Source organism: Dreissena polymorpha, chromosome 2 (genome assembly GCF_020536995.1).
Source record: "Dreissena polymorpha isolate Duluth1 chromosome 2, UMN_Dpol_1.0, whole genome shotgun sequence".
In the NCBI taxonomy this organism is placed as follows: Eukaryota; Metazoa; Mollusca; class Bivalvia; order Myida; family Dreissenidae; genus Dreissena; species Dreissena polymorpha.
Window position 1 is genome coordinate 99,398,359 of NC_068356.1, and position 20,184 is coordinate 99,418,542.

Below are 20,184 nucleotides of genomic sequence, written 5' to 3' on the forward strand. Positions count from 1 at the left end.
CGTCAGCGATTTTTATTGGCTATTGCAGCCAATACCACATGCTATTAGCCAATCGGTGAGTATTTAACAAATGATTTTCATATTGCATTTCCGAAATGACGGACATTAACAACAACGAGACAAATGTAGCATATTTTAAAATCAAATTAATTAAAAACGGAGCGAAACAATTTCAATTAGAAAAGTTAATCTTTAGAACACCATTGTTGATATCATGCCCATATTATGTGATACGAAATTAAAAACAAGGGCTGTTTGTAAAACATGCATGCCCCCCCCATATGGGCTCTCCGTTGTAGTGACAGCCATTGTGTGAATATGTTTTTTGTCACTGTGACCTTGACCTTTGACCTAGTGACCTTAAAATCAATAGGGGTCATCTGCCAGTCATGATCAATGTACCTATGAAGTTTCATGATCGTAGCCATTAGCGTCCTTGAGTTATTATCCTGAAACCATTTAACTATTTCAGGTCATCGTGATCTTGACCTTTGATATAGTGACCTGAAAATCAATAGGGGTCAAATGCAAGTCATGATCAATCAACCTATCAAGTTTCATGATCCTAGGCATAAGTGTTCTTGAGTTATCATCCGAAAACCATTTTACTATTTCGGGTCACTGTGACCTTGACCTTTAACCTTGTGACCTGAAAATCAATAGGGGTCATTTGCGAGTCATGATCAATGTACCTATGAAGTTTCATGATCCTAGGCATGAGCGTTCTTGAGTTATCATCCGGAAACCATTTTACTATTTCGGGTCACCGTGACCTTTGACCTAGTGACCTGAAAATCAATAGGGTTCATCTGCCAGCTATTATCAATCTACCTACAAAGTTTCATGATCCTAGGCATAAGCGTTCTTGAGTGAACATCCGGAAACCATTTTACTATTTCGGGTCACTGTGACCTTGACCTTTGATCTAGTGACCTAAAAATCAAAAGGGGTCATCTGCAAGTCATGATCAATCTACCTATCACGTTTCATGATCCTAGGCCTTAGCATTCTTGAGTAATATCATCCGGAAACCATTTTACTATTTCGGGTCACCGTGACCTTTGACCTAGTGACCTCATAATCAAAAGGGGTCATCTGCGAATCATGATCAATTTACCTATTAAGTTTCATGATCCTAGGCCCAAGCGTTCTTGAGTTATCATCCGGAAACCACCTTGTGGACGGACCGATTGACAGACAGACCGACATGTGCAAAGCAATATACCCCCTCTTCTTTGAAGGGGGGCATAATAATTAGAGTTTTTGCAGAGGTGTCACCATCAATTACTTTCGGTGTGTTTAAACGATTTGGGTAGGTTTAATAAATGTGCGCATTTATTAAAATGAAGATCCTGTAATATTTTTATAGATAAAAATCAACATCCCGAAAATGTCCAAGAAGTACTACTTCACGTTTCTTTATAATGAACATGAGGACTGAACCACAGGTACTTGCATCAATAATCCCATTCTCCACCCACCCATATATATTCTTTATTTAGAAAAAAAGTATTCAACACAGCTTCTGAAGAAAATTAGATTGGGTCCGGATGTCTGTATGTCCGTCAAAGTCACAAGAAAGTTGTAATTATTTTTCTTAGCAAATTAACATGCTTATTATTCTTCATTAACTTAAAACAAAACATGTTTTTCATATTTTAAACTGTATAACTATTTTTATATCAACATTTTAACCATTTTTCCAGTACTTTTTGACCAAGTAACGTCAGTTTGGATCAGTTCATTTAATTGAATTTCTACAGACGAAACCAAAGTTTTGACTTTCAAAATGTCATGAAAATGCAAATGGAATTTATTTCTTAATTATTTGATCAGCTTTGTAAATCAGAAATACATCTTAATGTATTTTTCAAAAATGAGTTATTATTTAGCTAAAATATGATGTTCTATCAACTGTACATAATGTTTTCATACTGCAGGATTTGTTCTGCAAGGAATGCTAGTAAATTTATCACACCTCAGGCTCTGTTGATAAAATGTGCTCAATTGGCTCTATGTATTTGTTCCAAGGGTTATTATTATCTTCACATTTATATAGCTCTCTCTGTTTATTATATATCCAAAACATGTTGCTGTTTCTCCTTAAAATAATACAGTCAACACATTCCATAGAAATTTTCATTTGAACTTATACTGTGAATAAGAGAGGAACAAAATAATATGTGCAAAAGTTTACACCATTTTATTTTTTACTCCAGGACTCTGGGGTCACTGGTTCGAGCCCTGCTGCGGGCTACTTTTTTTTCCCTTTTTATATTGTTCTATTTTTTTACTGGAGCTTTTTAGATCCCATATGTTTACATTTATCAATATAAAGCTTTAATTGACAAACTTCAAAACATGCCAAAATCTGTGAAAAGGCCCCTTTAATACTTACCAAGCACTATTAATTACTTTAGAAATGTTACTTCTGTGCTTGTTCAATATTTTGCTTTTAATGCTTTTCAGTAAAAATCACAGGAGTTTGAAATTCTCTCCATGAAGCTAATAATCTAATGGCTAAATAATAAAAACTAGACCCCTATATACTAATATTGTATATAGACTTACTATACAGGGGTCTATTTTTATTATTTTCCACAAGATTAGCTTCATGTATAGAATTTCAAACTCCTGTGGTAAAAGTTATACACATAATTAATGCTCAAGCATATTACATACTGGGCATTGTAAATATACTATGGTATTTTATGTTTTGATGGCACAGGATGAGAAAATGGTGCAGCCAGTTCGGGATTTTAACCAGGGACCCCTTGCTTTTCTGATTGAGCTAATGAAATGCCAAAAAACATCTTTTGTTTAGTGACAATCACTAAGTTCGTGCACTAACATTCTCTTCTGCCAAGCTGGAATTTTTTCAAGAATTCAAGTAATGGGGATCATTGTAAACCGGATCCATTCAAACCATGAACAGGTTTTGTTGAGAATGGATTGTGCCATGGTCCCACATTGGGCACCAAATGTTGCAGGATGGGACAATTGTACAGCCAATCCCGAACTCGAATCTTTTACCCCTGGCTATCAGGGCCAGTGTCTAGGATTATGCTGTTTACATGTGTACAATTAATAAACATGTAGTTAATTTCTTGATCACTATTTATGGTCACCGGTAACCTGCTAATTTGGAACTGCCACCATTGTGCGATCATACTATTGGACATTTATATCAAGTTCTGAGTAAATTGACTACCGTAACCTACATGTACATGTAGAATAGTAGATGATTGTTTCTTTGTCACAATGCTTAAAACTATAAATGTATAAACTGCAGTTCTAGGTCTTATTGCCACTTACAGATATAATAAATTATGATAAATGAAATGCTTACAATGCAGAATTCTTAATTCCTGCCCTTGCTTTTCAAGAGAGAATACTTTCCAGTCAACCCATTAATTGAAAGAGGTCAAATTTTCTAAAACTTTCCTTTAACCAGGTTTACTAGGATATATGTGCTATCTTTAATTTTGATACATGACTAAGATTACATTTAGAACCATTCTTAATGTAATGTACATGTATCATGAAATTTGTTTAAAGTTTTATAATTCCAAGCATATTCTGAAACAGCGTGTGGTACAATAGGCCCCATATACAAATTATTCACAATATAAATGATATATTTTTTAAACAAAAATACCATAAACATTTATTATCTTAATAAGTTAATTGTACTTATTGTTTAATGAATAAACTTCACTCCAATCAATGTTTACATTTATCAGTGCAATATTATGTACCCATTTATAATAATAGAATTCATGATTATGAATAGCATTTATATAGATAAATTGGTTAGATCAAATTTTAATGCAAGAATATTTTTATCTTGAAGTGCTTGCATGTGCATGTATATTTATTGTTGTTTAGATTGAAAAGAGACTCAAAAATATGCTATTGGTATGGTACTGTATGTTGAAAAATAAATAAAGCTGAACATGAGGGATTAAACATTAAAAGTCAAGTTGTGTTTTCCTTTTTATATTAATCATTTATTATTTATGGAAAAGTATGCAAGTGTATGAAAGAAACAAGAGATGTTTTCATCAGAAACACAATGTCCCCTAGTGCACTGCTTTGAATTAAAAAATAATAATTTTTACCTTTGACCTTGAAGGATGACCTTGACCTTTAACTTCCACCACTCAAAATGTGCAGCTTCATGACAACGCTGCTTTGAATAAAAAAAATTGACATTTGACCTTGAAGGATGACCTTGACCTTGAAGGATGACCTTGGCCTTGTACTTCCACCACTCAAAATGTGCAGCTTCATGATAACGCAGCTTTGAATTTTTGTTTGACCTTGAAGGATGACCTTGACCTTGAAGGATGACCTTGACCTTGAACCTCCACCACTCAAAATGTGAAGCTTCATTAGAATGCCCCTTTGAATTTTTTTTTGTTTTTTTTACCATGAAGGATGACCTTTACCTTGAACTTCCACTACTCAAAATGTGCAGCTTTATGAGATACACATGCATGCAAATATCAATGTTATCTTCAATATTAAAAAAGTTATGACTGATGTTAAAGTTTTCGGATGGACAGACGCCATATATTTGACATTTGACCTTGAAGAATGACCTTCACCTTCACCTTTCACCACTCAAAATGTTCAGCTCCATGAGATACACATGCATGCCAAATATCAAGTTGCTATCTTCAATATTTAAAAAGTTATGACCAATGGAAAAGTTTTCAGATGGACAGACGCCATAAATTTGACATTTGACCTTGAAGGATGACCTTGACCTTTCATCACTCAAAATGTGCAGCTCCATGAGATACACATGCATGCCATATATCAAGTTGCTATCTTCAATAGTGAAAAAGTTTTAATTTTTTGACTTTTGACCTTGAAGGATGACCTTGACCTTTCATCACTCAAAATGTGCAGCTCCATGAGATACACATGCATGCCAAATATGAAGTTGCTATGTTCAATATTTCAAAAGTTATTACAAAACTTAACAATCATAAAGTTTTAAATTTTTTACCTTTGACCTTGAAGGATGACCTTGACCTTTCACCACTCAAAATGTGCAGCTTTATGAGATACACATGCATGCCAAATATCAAGTTGCTTTGTTTAATATTTCAAAAGGTATTTCAAAACTTAACTATATTAAAGTTTAAAATTTTTGACATTTGACTTTGAAGGATGTACTTGACCTTTCACCACTCAAAATGTGCAGCTCCATGAGATACACATGCATGCCGAATACCAAGTTGCTATGTTCAATATTTCAAAAGTTATTGCAAAACTTTACTATGTAAAGTTTTAAATTTTTGACCTTTGACCTTGAAAGATGACCTTGACCTTGACATTTTACCACTCAAAATGTGCAGCTCAATGAGATACATGTGCATGCCAAATATCAAGTTGCTATGTTCAATATTTCAAAAGTTAATGCAAAACTTTACTTTATAAAAGTTTGTCATTTTTTACCTTTGACCTTGAAGGATGACCTTGACCTTTCACCACTCAAAATGTGCAGCTCCATGAGATACACATACATGCCAAATATCAAGTTGCTATGTTCAATCTTTCAAAAGTTGTTGCAAAACTTTACTGTAAGGTTAAAGTTTTGGGACAGAATGATAGACAGAAAGACAGAAAGACAGACAGGCCAACAACAATATACCCCCCATCCTTCGATCCAGGGGCATAAAAAGTATTAATTAAGGACATTCAAATTTACAACCCACCGTCCCTTTTTCTCGTATTGCTTTCTATTATTAAACTCATCCTCTACACTTGAGAAGAATACCTAAAAAATCCTTTTATATGTAATCATGTTTGTTTAAATGTGTGTCCTTTGATGCATTGCTGAACCTTCTGAATATCCTGAATAATGATATTGACATTGAACAAAACAAGGACATCCACTACTGTATCAGCAATGCAGGTCTTTCTCCAGAAATTTGCACAGGAGAAAATATGTGATTTACAGTGTACTGGGTTACTCCTTTGAATTTATTTAATGTTAGGCACTTAACCAAATGGTACTGTACTTAAGAAAGTGCAATAATTGAACAAATATAAGTAAACTAATCAGCCTTTAAAAACCTGATGAATCTTTAATGTCTTTCATGATATTGAAGAATTAAAGCAACACAAATTGGTGAGATAAAGTAATAAATTAAAGATTCAGGCACTAAGGTGCTTAAAGAGCCGGGGAAAAGGCATGAGTATTACAAGTATTGCAATTTATTATTTAGTTAAAAGATCATTAAAGAATTGAATTTATGTTATAGCAGCATAATTTGATTCTGTAAAGTTTTGATACTATTCTTCTTTGAGAGATTGTCATATTTCTCTTATATAATTTTGTATTTGTAAACATATTCCTGAATGAACTTGTAAGTGTATGATAGATGCTTCCAGTTGTCCCCTTTCAGGATAAGCATGGGACAATGAAATGTATATTGTTAAAACAACAATAACAAAACAACTGTACTGATGTTGGCCTGCAATTTATTTTAAGATGTGTATTTTACCATAGAATTAGTTTGAGTAAACATCTTCAGGGTCTATGTGTACCAAACTGGCATTGCATTGGTAAAACATTAACAGACTGTTTACTTTGGTCAATATTTATATTCAATATTTCTCATTCACTCAAAATCTTGTCAAAGCAGCAAATACTTATTGATGCTTCTGTATAATTTTATATTATTTTCTAATACAGATATACAGCTTTGACTCATTGTTAATATTGCAATATGTTCATTTAGTTAAATATGTGCATGGAATAAAATTGAATAGCACGCGCCCTGCAGTTATAAACTTCAAATACTATCAGATAAAGCAAAGCCGATGGGCGGGGCCATTTTGAATATGCGACTATGATCATGTGACTAAAGTCAAGTGCGGTAGAAAGTAGTCCGTGAGCCCACGACAGAGGTGAATGTAATGAACCGTAGCATAAGAGAGTGCTAGAAGGAGTGCTGTATTCGAAAAAGAACCCGGTCAATTAATTTTGTCAGTGGACATTCAAAATAAACAACACAACACTGAACTATGACCAATCACAACACTCTCACACAGTATTATCAAGAAGATATTTAAACCAAAAAATCAGTTAAAAAACATCATAAAGTATTTATCGTAAAATCAAGAAAATAATGTACTAAGTTAACTGGTATGAAATTGCTGTTAAAACATTTTTTCTTTCAGAAACTGATAGTCAAGTGTGACAGTGACAGAAGAATATCAATCAATATTTAAAATAAACCCACATTACTGAGGTGAATGAATCAATGAAATACTTGACAGGAACGTAATAAATGTTTGGAATCAATTGAATAATGCAACAGGCACAGTTTTAAAAGCAGAAAGCTTAATTATCAGTGGTGCTTAACTTTTACTGATGAAGAGCTTTTGGTTGCAAAGTTATATGGCAATACAGCATTAAAATACTAATGTACACAAACTAGTATATAAGTATATCAATCAATAAAGAAATAACTGTATACGTAAATTGAAATGAACAGTAAATATTACGATTTCAGAGATCTGAGAAGCATATGATAACTTGTTTTCGTTTGGTTCGTTTACTTGTTACCCGATACCTACCTGAATGCGAGACAACTCTTGTTTGCCCTTAGTTTCGAAAAGACCGAATATTTGTTGTTAAGAAAAAATCGGTCCATTTAGTCGATAACGAAATTCCCCAATGTGCCATTTTATCAATTTTAAAAATATCAATTTGACGAGACTCTTTTTCTTAAAATGGCTAGAAAATCTCTGTACATACCACACATGTTATTAGAATGAATCCACCATGATTCTTACCTGTTAAATCAGCTGATGAATCTTCATAAAGTCTGCAGACCAGTTCGCCACTCAATGTGAACTTGTACAGAGCAGTATCAGAGCAGATATATAGGTCACCCTGGTTGTGGGCAATACCTTTACAATAATGTTGTAACTTAAGCTTCCTGCCTTTGGCAAGCTGGCTCTGGCTTACTGTGATAAACTGGACCTCTTTATTCGACATAGCCACTGCAACCTCAGTGGGTGTGATAAGACACATGTCCAATGGCCTATCCCTGAAATCCAAGTGGCTCACCACACGGTACTGTTGGTTCAGAAGCTTGACTTTATAATTGTCCATGTCTGAAACCAGGACCTGTCCATTTTGGAGAGCACATACTGCTGTGATCCAGCATTTGTATGATTCACTTGGCATTTTTACATTGTGCACAGACTTCCCATTCACAGTGAAAACATGGTTTGGAAAGTTCTCTTTTATAAATATATTAGACTGTTGTATATTTTCCAGACATTTTGTACTGGCAATAAAAGAGAGTTCTTTACCCAGTACTTTCGGTATGGCTACATGGAGATGGAACAATTCATAGTGAAGTCTAATGCAGCTGTTTCTCACAACCTTGAGAGGAGCTTGTTTCAGGTTTAGATCTTCTTTCTTCTCCTTAATAGTGCTTTTCTCAAAATCTGCTAATAAATATTTGATTTCCTCACGCATTTCACTGATTGGGTATTGCATATGTTCATGTGTTGTATTAACTGTGCTGGTTTCACATTCGCGTAAATACGATACTATATTCACACGCAAACCATCCACAATAAGCCCCTCATGCTCTTTGTATGAAACCTTAAGAGACTTCATTCTGTCCTCCTGATACGTCTGACATTGTTTCATTTGTGAAAGAGTATTTTCCGTGCTGACAGACAGGTTCTTGAAGTTGGTTGACTTCCCTGTGGCAGCCTGAGGTAATGGAGTTACTTGTAAGCATAGTCTGAAAAACAACCACACGGGAGACAGTAAGTGATTGAATAGTAATCAACTGACCAATAACCAACTGTTTACCCTGAAACGATATTAATTATAATACAAATTTAAAGGGGCATTTTAACCAAAAAAATATTTAGGCACATACAATAACAATGCATGTACATCAATTCACATGTTACTTTTCTAGAGGCAATACTATATGGATTATTATTAAAATAAAATATATAAATAAATATGTATCTATCTACTGTGTGTTTGGGAAATAATGCAAACCGCATTGAACAACAAATTGTGCATTTATTCATTATAATGATATTACCACTCTTTATAAGTAATGTCATTACTAAAATGCATGTGAATAACATAAAGTTATGTATATTTAACTCATCATTATTATACTGATTAAAGAGCCACAGGACAAAGTGTGTTTTTATTAAGACATGCATTCCAGATTTTCAGTGTTTCAAATTGAAATAATTCTTATGAAATGGCAATCTAAGTAAAAAGTAAAATATGTTTTAATGCATAAGCCTTCAATATGACTCTTTTACTATAATATTTTCCTTTTTTTAAGGTAATAAATTATGAGAACTTAATTTCTCTTTACTAATTGCTTTCTTGCATAAATTGGCATTAGCTTCATTAAAAAATAGATAAAGAATGATGTGATAATTCATACTTATTGTTAAATACTGTAAAAAATAACAATGGACTAGCATATACACACATACACTCAACCATTTCGACACAAATAACAAGTATATTGATAAATATTGAAACTCCATAATTTTTAATCAAGAGATAAATTCTTGTTACCGTCTAATGTAAAGCAATGGACGAATTTCAAGTGATTTTTCAAAAGTATAATTTGCCCCCTTGGTGAAAAAACGTATCATATGACATTGAAATGAGAAGGCACATAGCAATTTTTGCACCAACATGGCAAATTGATCTTGCATTTAAACATGTTAAACATTTATGAAACCATTTCTTTGAATATAATAGTTTCAAAATGTTTAGCTCCCATCATAATTGGTTGCATAATAGCCCACACTTGACTTTCTTCTGAGTATAAAGAATGTATGCATCATGTCATATTATAATTAATAGGATTATAGGTGCTACCTAATTTACGGGCAAAAGCATTTTAAGTTTTTTTGATAACCATGTATTTGTAATAAATATATGGACATGATTGTGTTCAAAATATGATAATTGTTGCAATAATTGAGTAATGCATCCAAAAAAATCAATCTTAAAACGAGTTACATGTTCCAAGCTTAAAGATCTAGCATCTTATATATTTTTTTTTTCTAGCCACAGGAATTTATAGCTGGTTCGGTGTCTGTGGTATACAGTGCCTTCCCCAGGAATTTGTTCAGGCGCCCCGGGGGTGGGTTCGGGAGGGGTGTCCCGAAGTTGATATTTTTTTTAATTTAACGTGTCAATTCACGTTATGTGGTGCGTTATAACTCAAAGAAAAACAGCGTCAAAAGACGTCATTTGGTGCGCTATGACTCATCAAAAAAATCCCCCAGTCATTTAAAAATATATTTTTTATATTGCTTAATTGTTTTAAAACTGTTCCGCACAGATAGTAAAATCCCGACTCGAACGATTCCCCAATACATCCGTTTCAACCCGACTCTATTACTGTATACTTACTATTTTTCAAGTTTCTATTTATTACCCGATAATCCCGTTTATTCTGTTTTTATCAATCTCTTTCTGGTAAATATTTACGATAAAAGCTTTCAGTTATTTCTTTAACACAAACCTTGCCATTTTTTAAGTGACTATTTATAGATTTGATGTAATATTGCCTCTGAATATGCGTCAATCCCCTGACCTGTTGTGTGCTTGTTAAAACGCGCAATACACGCCATTTGTATGCAAAAGACGCGACGTTGTACATGCTGCATAATTTTCGCGCTCTTTTTAATTGAGAAAAAGATTCGACACAAAATAAATTTGCACTGCTAATTTGAAGCAAAAATATTTAACGTTGCGGTAACATTTACATTCGGAAGTGTGTTTCGGATTAAAAACGCGTTAACATCGACTTACGGTAATGGGTTTCGGATTACGAATTTAATTATTCCCATTTGAGATTTCAACAAATATTAACCGTTGCGTTATGAATTCAACGATAATTTGTTTACACACTTTACGAGTCAAATAAATGTTTTGACGGAATTATGCATGAAATTCACGTTGTCCACGAGGATCACGGCCGGTTGCCATCATCAGTCTTCTCAACTATCGATTATCGGACGAAACATTTACAAGTGTGCGTAATTAATTCAACGAAAATTTGTTAAAGCGCATTACGTGTCGAATAAATGTCAGAAAAACGAGGTGAATCAGTTCTATAAATGGACATGTTGAAATATACATGTACTGGAATTAAATAAATTGTTATCACATAATTGTAACCGCATAATAATTAATTGTTTACCACTTGCAATTAATTTCTCGTATTAATTATGAGTCAAAGGTAACACTTGTTTACAGTAAAAAGGTGTGATGATGATGCCCGAAACCGTCTTTAATGTTCTGTACTGTACTAATTACCGGTTTTATATAACTCAAATGGTACAACTACTTGCTAATCAAGCTGGGATAAACTCTTACTTCATGACCGACGTCAATAAAAAATAATGGTCGATAGTTAACCCCGCCCTCATAAGCATTCGCGTAACCGATTGGACGATGAACTTCACAGTTTGACGACTGGAAAGTTACCAGATACATCCTTGTCAGCATTTAAATGACCGTGTAATGTGGCTAGAATAATCAATACGCGCGTCATGCTATTCTCTTATCAGTGGATTATCCACTACCCCATGTGGTGTTTATGGCGATTACTTGTGAAAGTAGGTACCGAGTGCTCTTTTTAAACAGGGAATATTTATACACTGATAGGGAAACCTTGATTTTTTTGGACAATCTCCACTTTCTTTTACTGAAGAATACACTGATCGGAAACTTTCAAGCGCCCCGGGTACTCTGATTTCGAAATTCAAGCGCCCCGGCAAGGGGCGCTTAAATGGCCTGGGGAAGGCACTGGTATAGTGGATGGGGTGTCTGCTAACTGGCTTAGTCACTGGGAGGTCTCTGTATTGATCCTTTAAGTGGGAGCATTTTTTAAATAACCCTAAAGACATACTATGGCGTACCATTTGGGTTGAAAGTCAATAAGACCTACACGTTAAAAAGAGAAATGTACGTCCAAGTACAATAATTGTACGTCGACATGAATATAAAATACACTTCGAAGTATATATTTGTACGTCAAAGTACAATTTGTACTTCGACATACATGTTTGTACTTCTACGTACACATTTTCTGAACAGCCAATCAAAACACTAGTCTCTTGAGCCGCTTTTCCTTCAGATTTATTCATAATAAATGTTTAAAATCTCTTTTTTAGTTGAGGACAAAATGAATAAAAATATCAGAATGGAAAAAAAAAACATATAGAAGTTTCAAGTATTTAATGCATTGAAATAGATTATATACAAATTTGAGGAAGATTCAATTGTTACCTTTTTAAAATTGAAATTATTCAGCATATTTTGTGTATGAAATGATCATGCGGGGCGGAGTATCATGACTGTCCAGCGCATTACTGTGTAGGAAATTCCCAACGGTAACCAGTTACCAAGCATTAATGGGATAAATAATTTATTATAAACTCCCCGTTGGTCGTATTTTGTGATAACCATAACTAGCATAAGTCAGAGGTTAATTCCGCCACGCCAGGTCAATAAATACGCACAATATCTATGAGTTAGCGGTCGATAGTTGCATAATTTGGTATAAATTATAATAATACTAATGTTTAATAAATACGCACAATATCTATGAGTAAGCGGTCGATAGTCGCATAATTCAGTATAAATAATAATAACAATAATGTTCAATGTCAAAAATCTCTAATAGCAACAGACGTAAGGTGTCCTCTGATTGGCTAACACTCAAGGGTCGGTGAAAATTGTACGTCGAAGTACATTTCTCGTTCTACTTAGTAGGTCTTGTACTCTTTCGACGTCATGGTACGTCATATAGACACTAAGTACTGGTCCTACCCAGAAAACAGTTTGTTTCATCAAATGTCTCAATTCAACTTGACAGCTTGCTAAAGCAGTTGCATTTAGCATACAGTACACTGATTTAACATAATCAAAATCATGTGATGTGTCAAATCAATTTTGATTGACAAATTTGACAGGATTTTTTTTTAATCCAATAAGTTTTAGACTGTCAAATAACACACACTACGTATTGAAAGCCATACCTGGAGCTTTCGTCTGTATATCACTGACTTCATCAGAAGAATGATTTCTACTGTTGGGAAACGTTAACACCACTAATTGTCTTCTTATTTATTATCAATGTATAATTATGTGTAACAGCATAACAACATACTTGATTCGCAATTAAAATATTTAATAAATACAGGTATCTTGCAGGTTTCTAATTTTCTTTCGCAAACTATTGTTGAATAGCTTAAATTTTGTCGCCACTAAAAAAATAGCCATTTTGTAGCAATTCTAAAATCACAGTCTAAACTGCATACACTTAGCTCTATAGTTACAATTTGAATGCAAATATTAGAATGCATCATGTTATATCATCCATATTTTTTTTATTTAAACATTCAAATAACACATAACACAGTACATATATAAAAAGGTATGTGGTATTGTGTGGAGATACAAAAGACTTCACATCATTTATTAGCACATAAAATAATAGTTACAAAATAAGTAAAACTAAAACACTGTCATCAACCTACATTTCAAGAATATTTACGTATATGAAATTACAAAGTGGTGTTATTGTATTACCTTTTACTAAATTAACATTGCTGGTTTTGTACTAGCCATAAAACATTTATCATGGATTAACAAGTAACAACCAATTTATTAATTACACAATAGAACGGAAATCATATTAATTGCATTATGCATTTACTAAACAAGCTATTTGCTACTGTTTAGAATTACACTATCTTACTAAAACTGATCACAGGTACTTAGTGCTTTTACATACTTGTGGTAAGTTTTGTATTACTAGTTTGACAATTATCGGCAGACACTTGTTGATATACAGACAAAATTTGCATGGGAACTCTATTTTTTCAGCATAATTGCCTTCAATTTGTTAATTTAACAACCATTTGACATTGTTTGCACATCTGATCTTATTATACAATAGGTGATTTTTGTTTATAGATAGACATATATAGACTTTTCAAAGTTCTATAAAAGTTCACAAATGTTCCATCCAAGTAAATGCCCAGCTCTTGCATTCGCAGAACAGCTTCTAAAAACGGAAAACCAACAAATATCTTAAAATTTGATCAATAATGCAGGCAATTTATAAATGTCTTGTTTTTTGTTGATTTCGAATCTGGGAGATTTTTTACGTAAGATTGTGGTACGAACATCCAACGGTATCGGATTTTGTGGTTTTAGGCATGAACTTATTATAGTGATATGTAACCATTCGGGGATTTCGGTAAAGTGCGAGCAGACGAGGTGTTAATACGTTAAAAATTAAAGCTAAAAGACTAAAAAGTTAGATCGGAATATCTTTAAATTTTGTGAATAAATGTGTTTCTGGTGGATAACAACGACAACTTGCCAGAATATTGCTCATTATCACACGTAAAACTTCTTTCTGAGACATTGTGTAAGACCGGTCTTACTGACAATAACGATGTGACGTCACCATCTATGTATAGAATGCTTTCTGAGAGCGAATGGAAAATGCGTCACATATTCTGACAAATAAACAGTAGGGTGTCGTTATTGAAATACCGCGAGAATACTGGAAGAATAGAGATGCCAACTATAATGTTTAAAACAAATAATTTTTTAACAAGCGTTTGTGATTTGTCAGGATAATAATAACAATAAGATATCGAAAAGATCAAAGCAAATAAATTCGACAGAAATCTGAGATTCGGCAATATATGAAAGACGGGTTATGTTCACCTAAATTGTGTTTGGTAAAGACTGTCACTATATGTAGTGAACCAGTCTTCGGCTTATACCCACTGAAGAAGAACATTCAGGGGAGATAATTTAGTAATGACTTAATTCTGGAACGGTTGCGAAGAAAAACAAATAATGCGAGAATATTTAGTGCGATTCGCTACACAATTATGATGTCATTGATATAACTTTTCCTGAGGTATGTATTTACATGTGATTTAGCATATGTCAAAGTGTTTTTGATTTGTTAAAGTTCATAAATAGCATCGCGAAAATATATGTCGCGTGGCAAATTTTTTTGAGACGTATCCATATGTGTTATTCCTATGTAATTTTATGTCTAAATTCCCATATGTATAAACGGTCAACGCCCGCTTCGCGGGCTTTTGCCCGTATTACAATAAAGTTTTACATAGTGACTTTAAGCTAGTTTCTCACCCTACAGCACCCACTTATCATTTATGATCTAGTCTGAGATATGATTGGGACAAATGTTCTTACCAAATGTCATGAAAACAAGGGCTGTTTGTAAAACATGCATGCCCCCCATATGGGCTGTCCATTGTAGTGGCAGCCATTGTGTGAGCACGATTTTTGTCACTGTGACCTTGACCTTTGACCTAGTGACCTGAAAATCAATAGGGGTCATCTGCGAGTCACGATCAATGTACGTATGAAGTGTCATGATCATAGGCAAAAGCGTTCTTGAGTTATCATCCGAAAATCATTTTACTATTTCGGGTCACGGTGACCTTGACCTTTGACCTTGTGACCTCAAAATCAATAGGGGTCATCTGCGAGTCATGATCAATCTACCTATGAAGTTTAATGATCCTAGGCGTATGCGTTCTTGAGTTATCATCCGGAAACCATTTTACTATTTCGTGTCACCGTGACCTTGACCTTTGACCTAGTGACCTCAAAATAAATAGGGGTCATCTGCGAGTCATGATCAATCTACCCATGAAGTTTCATGATCCTAAGCGTATGCGTTCTTGAGTTATCATCCAAAAACCATTTTACTATTTCGGGTCATCGTGACCTTGACCTTTGACCTAGTGACCTCAAAATCAATAGGGGTCATCTGCAAGTCATGATCAATCTACCTATGAAGTTTCATGATCCTAGGCGTATGCGTTCTTGAGTTATCATACGACAACCACCTGGTGGACGGACCATCCGACCGACCTACCGACCGACTGACTGACCGACCGACATGAGCAAAGCAATATACCCCCTCTTCTTCGAAGGGGGGCATAAAAATATGCAATAAATGTTAACTACAAGTATGTCAACAAACCTTTTCTTCAATTTTACCTAGTGATCTAGTTTTACATCCAACATGACCAGTTTTGAACTCCACTGATATCATTTGAACAAAATTTAATGTTATTACCAAGTTTCATGAAGATGGACTATACATGTGAGTAATGTGCTTCGTACAAATGAACGATTTGTTTTTTACCAATAACATGCATAATTATTGTCAGTTTGTATTTATTTGTATACAATATTTGTATAATTTTATGTCGCTGGATATGTACTTAAATAAACAAGCGGCCCATGAGGGCCTGAATCGCTCTACTGCTAAAACACTGTGCAAGTTTGGAAATAATACGATGGAAACTGTGTACTTAATCACGCAAACAAGGAGAATTTTCTCAAATTCAAGGGGAGATTATTGTGTACTTATTTCTTCGATACTGCTCATATTCAATAGGGTGCAAGTCCTCATTGATATAAAGATACTGTGCGAATTTGGAAATACAGTAGACTCTGCCAATACCGGACTCTCTGAATACCGGAACTCTCCCGATTCCGGACGGTCGGGCTAGTCCCGTATTTTCTCCTTCTATTTCTTTGTTAAAAAATGTTGAATAAACCGAACTCTCTGAAAACCGGAAACCGGACGGGTATCTCCGTAAATTTGGTCATTTTCAACGTAAAATACATAGAGTATACCGGACGGTCTAAATTCTCAAGATGCCCGAGGCGTGAAAATAGCAATACCTAGTCAGCACAGCGAGTGCGGTGTCACACATTTTTGCCCGCGCAATTATCGATAATCGGATTTAACATACCATGAAGGTGTCAAGTCGTTACCGTGCTATGGGATTCCGATTAAGTAATGTAAAACAAACTGTGAATGTCTATAATAGACGTGCGGTAACACCAAAAAGTGATTGACTCGACTTTTTCGTGAAATCGTAAACTTCAAGAATTAGTAGGTTTTGAGATTATAAATATCTTAAAAAATAATTATGACGCTGTTTTTACTTGTGTGTATGTTTTATGAAATGTGGTACATGTATGTATTGAATAATAAATCGTGTATCTACACCAACATATTTGTGTCGTCACTCGCCTATATGACATATGCCACGTACGTACATGTATAAAGCACCACGCTCACTTTGGGATAAATCAAAACAAGAATGAAGTTAACATCATCAGTACCTGCGTTCAGTTATCACATGGTACATGTTAATGTATATGGTTTGTTTTATTTTTATGTGATTCTGTACACAATGCATACCATGTATATTTCGGCAATATGCATACTCTTGATAAACCGGAACTCTCTGAAAACCAGACGATCAGGCCGGTCCCGAGACCGTCCGGTTTACAGAGAGTCTACTGTAATTGGATGAAAACTGTGGAATTAATTGCGTCAAGAAGCGGGATTTCAAAATTTTCTGATATTCAAGGGGAAGTCATTCTAGACTTGTTTGCTTCGATATTGCTCTGTTTAAACAAGGGCTGTTTGTAAAACATGCCCCATATGGGCTGTCAGTTGTAGTGGCAGCATTGTGTGAATACGTTTTTTGTCACTGTGACCTTGACCTTTGACCTAGTGACCTGAAAATCAACAGTGGTCATATGCCAGTCATGATCAATGTACCTATAAAGTTTCATGATCCTAGGCCTAAGCATTCTTGAGTTATCATCCGGAAACCATTTTACTATTTTGAGTCACTGTGACTTTGACCTTTGACCCAGTGACCTGAAAATCAATAGGGTTCGAGTCCTCAATAATATAAAGACACGGGACAAGTTTGAAAAGAATCAAATGAAAACTGTGGACGTTATCGGATAAACAATAAAAGTCTAATGCACGCACACACACACACACACACACAGACAGACAGACAGACAGACAGACACCATGCCATCCCATAAGCTCTTCTGCCTTTGGCAGTAGAGCTAAAAAGTATGTTTGCTGTGATATACCATAAATATGTTTAAGCGAATACATATTTATATTGTATTGGTCTGTAAAATTGGTTGCTGGGCTGAATGTCTGATACTCTTCTTGAGCTTTCAGGAAGATTGCAATCTGGCTAAGATTTTAATTGGATAATGGTACTATTTAAGTTTCATTAGACAATAAATGTGGTATTTTAGTGTTCACATGCTTTTTTAATTTTATCTAACAAGCTATTTGTTTAAACCATACACAACCCACTTTAAAATGCATTCAGTATATCATTCTGACAAAAAGTTTCATAAAAAAAACTGAGCAATTTTTTTGTCCTCTAGAGTGTATGCAAGATTGTACTTTCATGTATTCTAGTTTTTACCTCACATGACCAGACTTGAAACGTGACTGACATATGTTTAGGACAAAATGTTCTGAATGAATTTTATGAAGATTTTCCACTAAATTCCGTCCTTGGTTGTTCAAAAGGCAAATGTTGATGATGGACAAAGGACGACAAAATTTCATCAAAATAGTTCACCATTGGAATGTTGTGCTCAGGTGAGCTTTTAATGTGTTGTGTAGAGTATTTGCAAGGTATCATCATCGGCATGTAAGAAACATGTCCCTCTGTCCGGCATGTATTTAAAAAGCTGGAACTAGTTTTTAACTTAGTGGCTATATGAATAGAAAAAACTCTGAAAAAGTTTAATGAAGATCGGACAAACCAGACATTCCCAAAAGTATTTTAAGGTCACAGGATATTGGGTCAAAGACATATAATTCCCGGTCTGGAAATTACATGAAAACTCGGATTTAAACTACAAATGTCAACAAACCTGCCACAAAATCATAATCAAAGCGCTGGAGGCACTGAAGTTGTTCGCTGTTGTCATCCTTGATTAGCTTGTGCGCATTTCATAGGCTAATCAGTGTGCACAGGCTAATCAGTGTGCACAGGCTAATCAGTGTGCACAGGCTAATCAGTGTACACAGGCTAATCAGTGTGCACAGGCTAATCAGTGTGCACAGGCTAATCAGTGTGCACAGGCTAATCTTATTTGACATGCATTAAACCCTGTTTTCCCTGAAAGCAGCTAATATGTACAGATTTCAATGATAAACACTAGACAGGCCAATGTCATCTTACAAGCTGGTAAATACACTCACTGAGTAGTAGAGCAGACGCTCCTAAGCATTCGTCGTCTGCAGTGCAGACAGGCAGCGGTAATCGTTCCTAGCATAGAGAGTTATGGTTCTAAGCATAGCTAAGGCTTCTAAGCACATACAGATTTGCAAAACAAGGTCTGTAAATTTACTCGACCAATCTAACGCGACGAGCTAAAAATCGATGAAAAGGCACTATTGAGCGTATATTTAATCTACACGAACTGTTAATACAAAGTTCCATGAATATTGGGCAAGACATGTGGCGCCTCTATAGTGTTCATATGCAAATTGTTGATGACAGACAATAAACAACCAACATAAGCAAAACTGAGAAAAGGTCACAATGAGAAGGTTAAAAATGAAGGCTCAAACAAGCAAACGTCAAGTTAGAACTATCCTCCATAAATAGAGTAAAGGAACATATACATAAGACATTATACAGGCAGGTTGATTAAAGCCTTAAGGTATTCCTTACCTGTACGAAAATTCTATGCAAATTCTGTACAGATTCTGTACAAAATCTGCCCAGAATCAAGACAGAATTAATTTATTCTGTACAAAGAGGACACAGACCCAGAATCTGCTTGGAAAACTGTACAGATTTTTTAAGCAGAATTACAATGAAGCAGAATTTAATCTGTACATATTACTATACCAAACAGAATTTTTATACTTTTCATTTTTAAAAGACAGATTTTTAGCACTCTGCATTTAAGCAAGACAGAATTTTGGTTCTTGGTCCAAAATGAGGCAGAATATTGGACTTAGAAAACTATTGAAACACAATTTCAAAATGGGACTTAGATAATTAAAAAAATAGACTTCTGATTCCAGTTTCTAAATGTAATTATGGGAAACATTTGCCATATACAAGAAAAACAATATTTATGTTAAGTTCAATTCATACAATAATTGCCATACATGTATATATTACATGTCATAATATTAAAATATGTGAGTATGTAATGATAATTTACCTTTTAACAATTTAAGTACATGTAGATCTACTATGGTCATAGAATATCTT

General features: G+C 34.4%; 1 protein-coding gene across 5 annotated transcripts in view; it reads right to left on the reverse strand.

The window, feature by feature from the left end:
* Window positions 1–20,184, reverse strand: part of LOC127868247 (uncharacterized) — a 235,629-nt gene that overhangs the window by 15,002 nt on the left and 200,443 nt on the right. For 4 of the 5 annotated variants that reach the window (XM_052409879.1, XM_052409876.1, XM_052409877.1 and 1 more), the window contains exon 2: window positions 7,819–8,786. The exons of the other annotated variant lie outside the window; for it this stretch is intronic. In XM_052409879.1, coding sequence (XP_052265839.1) covers window positions 7,819–8,786 — 968 coding nt within the window. The remainder of the gene's footprint in view (window positions 1–7,818; window positions 8,787–20,184) is intronic. 5 annotated transcript variants of the gene reach the window in all.